A 4,170-nucleotide genomic window follows, 5' to 3' on the forward strand; every position below is an offset into this window, starting at 1 on the left:
TGAATCACGCACGGAACTCTGCCTGGGTTTGGGCTCCCCCCCCTTTTTTTTTTCCACCGGCAAAACCATCACGATTCCTCCCCCTCCCCCTCCCGTCTCTTCCCTCCTTGCCGATTCGCGAACCGCTCGCACTTTCCCGAGGGGAGCGCGGGCGCCAGTTGCCTCCTTTTAAAGTTTGAGGGGCGGTGGCGGCGGCGGCCGGCAGGCGCGGTGGAGCACAGGGGCCGCTACAGGAGCCGCGCCGCCGCCCATGTCATTCCACTTCAAGTGACTTCATGTGATGTCAGCTGAATGTAAAAGACAGTGATCTCACGCGGAGGGGAAGATGTTTGCCATCAAAATGTGACAGAGGAGACAGGCTGCATGGCTCGGAACGCATCTCCTTGGCGGTGGGGGAAAGAGGTAAATGCGAGGTGGCTCTCCTCGTGCTCTTTAACTTTGCCCCTTCGCTCTCCAGCTCCCAGCACGCGTGGCGGAGGCCGGGGTCCAGGGAGCGGCTCGGGGGGTTAATTTGAGGCTCTTTTCTTTCTTTCTTTTTCTCCCTCTCTCTTTTTCCTCTGTAAACCCTCCCCCTTTCTCCCCCTTTCAAAGTCCCAGGGCAGGGGATGGTGGGTTCCTTTGCGTGCCGGGTTAATGGGCGGTAATTTGGTACCCTTGGGTGCACTTTGTTCTGCCCCTGTTCATTTGAATGCAAATGGGTGACCTGGACCCTACAAGGTGCTTATTAAATTGCGGTTTCCCTCCCTGCCTTTTCTGGAATGCAGACCTAGTGGAGAGAGGCTGCGCCCTGGCCCAGTCCGGTACGGCTCAGCTCGGCGAGCCATGGCAAGCTCGGCTTCCCTGGAGACCATGGTGCCCCCGGCCTGCCCGCGCGCTGGAGCATCGCCGGCCACTTCCAAGACGCTGGCCTTCTCCATCGAGCGCATCATGGCTAAGACGTCGGAGCCCCGTGCGCCCTTTGAGCCCCGACCCGGGGCACTGGAGGCGGACGGCGGCCAGGGCAAGAAATTGCTCAACCTCTGCTCACCGCTGCCCTGTATGATCCCCCTCCAGCCCCTAGGCTACGAGGTGCCGTCCAAGACGCTGCTCAGTTACTCTGAGCTCTGGAAAAGCAGCCTCCGGGCGGGCGGCGGCGGCGGCGGCGGCGGCGGCGGAGGCGGCGGCGGCGGCGGCGGCAGCGGCGGCGGCGGCGGCGGCGGCGGCGGCGGGAGGAGGGAGGCGGCGGGGGGAGGGGGCGGAGACTCTACCTGGGTGCCACGATGTCTTTTCCTGTCCTTGCTTGCAGGCATAGGTCGCGGTCCCGCTCTCGGGAGCGTCGCTCTCGGTCTAGAGACCGTGGCGGCGGCGGCGGCGGCGGTGGCGGCGGGGGGGCCCCGGTGTGCGGCGCCAGCGGCTTGTGCAAAACCAACTGTGGCGTGTGCTGCAAGGCCGAGCTGGGCCTGGCGCCGTCTGCGCTGCCCGCGGGCAGGGTCATCAAGCCGCAGGTCATCAACCAGGCAGTGGGGCTTCCGGCCAGCGGCTCGCTCTACTACTTCAACTACCTGGACTCCGCCGCGTACCCGCCGTCTGAGCTCCTGGGCGGCCACCTCTTCCCGTCCGGCCTCCTCAACGCACAGGCCCCCGCTGCCCTGGCTGCGCACCCCAAGCTCTTTTTGCTGGAGAACGCCAAGTTGGCCGGCCTGGCCTCAGACAAGTTCCCCCATCCGGCCCCCTATGCCCACAAGGAGCGCTTGCCCGCGCCACTGGAGCAGGTGCTGAAGGAGAACTCAGCCCTGACCGCCGAGCGCGGCGGCGTCAAGGGCCACAGCAAGCTGCCTGGGGGCTCCGCGGACGGCAAGCCCAAAAACTTCACCTGCGAGGTGTGCGGCAAGGTGAGGCCCGGGGTCCGCGGGGGCCGGGAGGGGTGAGCAGTGGCGGCTGCTTCCCTGGGGGGCAGCCTGGACGGCCCCTTTCTCGAATCTGGGAGCGCCCCAGTAGCTGTCTACTCGAATCGGGGGCACAGCTGGGCCTCAGTTTCCTATTCTGTAAAATGGGGATGCCTTTGTCAGCGGCCACGTGGGACTGGCACGAGCAGTCAGTGGGTTGGGAAGCTCTCTGCCAAATGAAAAGGGCTCTGGTTTCCGAAGGGGGTTTTTTGGTTGGGGGAGGTAGGTTGTGCCCTCCCCAGGCTGACTCTGGACTCTCGGGACAGACACGCCACAAGGCCCCCTTGTGTGCTTCCGTAGGTATTTAACGCTCACTATAACCTCACCCGCCACATGCCGGTCCACACCGGAGCCAGACCATTCGTGTGCAAAGTCTGCGGCAAAGGCTTCCGCCAGGCCAGCACGCTCTGCAGACACAAAATTATCCACACCCAGGTACGTGGCCCCCGGGTCCGACCCGACCCGTACCCAACACCCGGAGACTGAGCGACGGCGTTGGGGAGAGGATGACCAAGGGATCCCCTAATAACCCCCACCAGGGGCCCCTGTCCCTTCAAGGTGCCCCTTCCAGGAGCACCCGAGGTGGCTTCTCCCGGCCGGGGCCTCAGCCTCACGGTGCACACGCCCCTCTCCGCAGGAAAAGCCGCATAAATGCAACCAGTGCGGCAAAGCCTTCAACCGCAGCTCCACGCTCAACACACACATTCGCATCCACGCGGGCTACAAGCCCTTCGTCTGTGAATTTTGCGGCAAAGGCTTTCACCAAAAAGGTAACGTGCGGGGCAAGGCCCTCTCCTCACCTCCCCTCGGGACTCGGCGGGTCACCGCTAGCGAGAAGGCAAAGAAGGATCCGGAGAGAGGGAGCGCGAGAGCCGCAGGCTCCGGCGCAGCATTTCTTTGGAATCGGGTTGTGCAGGGTTTGGGTGGAAGCTCTCCGGGCCGAGTTAGTAGACCTCGCTGGACTCAGTCTGGTTGCACGGGGAGACTCCGAATTTGGGAGGTGGGAAGGGAGGAAGGAAGGGGCAGAGGGAAAGGAAGTAGGAGAAATACAAGGTATTGCGCTATAGAGAAAGCGTCCCTTTGTAGCCGGGACTCTCTTCTGAAATGAAAAAAAAAAAAAAAAAAAAAAAAAAAAATTCGAGGCGTAATCCACCTCCTGGGAAAGGTTTAGGCTGGGGGAAACCGCTGCTGTCTCCAGGACACTCCGCTTGGATTTTCCAAGGCACTTTCGGATATCCAAGTGGTAGTTAGCGGACCAGAGGGAGTAACTTTTAAAATGAGAAGAAAAATAATAACAAGGGACGAAGCCCGGGTTCATGCGAATTTCTTCGAGCGAGGCAGCGGCCGGGAGAAGGACCCCATGCGTCTCTGGGCAGCGCAAAAGTTTCCGGGCCGGCGGAGCACAGCGGGAGGGACGCTGTGTGGGCCTCAGGCCCCGGCGGGGCTGGGACGCGGGTCGGCTACGCGGGACTCGGCCCTGCATCCGGTAGTGAGAACCCCGGGCTTGACGCGTACGAAGTTTGACAACTTCACTCGGAGAGGTCGCGCCCGCCTAGCCAAGCGTCGCCTTCTTTGCGCGGGCACCTGAGCCAACCCCGGGACACCCGGCCCCTCCCCGTCCCACTTCATTCCCACCCCCCTTTTTGTTTTTGGTCTCCTGTAGGGAACTACAAGAACCACAAGCTGACCCACAGCGGCGAGAAGCAGTACAAATGCACCATCTGCAACAAGGCCTTCCACCAGGTCTACAACCTGACCTTCCACATGCACACCCACAACGACAAGAAGCCTTTCACGTGCGCCACTTGCGGCAAAGGGTTTTGCAGAAACTTTGACTTAAAGAAACACGTGCGCAAACTCCACGACAGCGGGGGTCCCACCACCCCCTGCACAAAGGACCTGACTCGGACAGTGCAGAGCTGAGAGCTACTGCCTCGCCCTCCCTTCCGGCCCTATCCAACCCCCAAACAGATCACACGTATAAACTTATTTCTAAAATTGAAAGAAAGGAGAAAAAAAAAAAAAAGCTATAGCAGAAAGGCTAAAATCTATTTATCGAAACCAGCATATTTTTGGAAAGCTAAACGTTTCCTCGATGACTGGCAGCAAACGCCTGGCTCCCACCTTTATATGTTCGGGAAACATTTAAACCCAGTGCGCCGAAACGTATTTAATTCCAGGCCTCGGCTTCTCCTCGGGCGGCGGGTTTTAACACCAGGCTGTCACGTGAACGTCCCGGAAGAGC

The 4,170-nt window shown here is 61.0% G+C and overlaps 1 protein-coding gene across 1 annotated transcript; it reads left to right on the top strand.

Moving 5' to 3' along the window:
* The first annotated feature begins 822 nt into the window (after nucleotides 1–822).
* On the top strand, nucleotides 823–3,848 carry FEZF2 (FEZ family zinc finger 2). Its single transcript, XM_007454770.1, has 5 exons — nucleotides 823–1,141; nucleotides 1,333–1,871; nucleotides 2,226–2,360; nucleotides 2,563–2,695; nucleotides 3,589–3,848. Exons 1-5 carry the CDS (start codon nucleotides 823–825, stop codon nucleotides 3,846–3,848), a joined length of 1,386 nt encoding a protein of 461 aa, XP_007454832.1.
* The last annotated feature ends 322 nt before the right edge of the window (nucleotides 3,849–4,170 follow it).

The sequence above is a fragment of the Lipotes vexillifer genome, unplaced genomic scaffold (genome assembly GCF_000442215.2).
Source record: "Lipotes vexillifer unplaced genomic scaffold, Lipotes_vexillifer_v1.1 scaffold8, whole genome shotgun sequence".
In the NCBI taxonomy this organism is placed as follows: domain Eukaryota; kingdom Metazoa; phylum Chordata; class Mammalia; order Artiodactyla; family Lipotidae; genus Lipotes; species Lipotes vexillifer.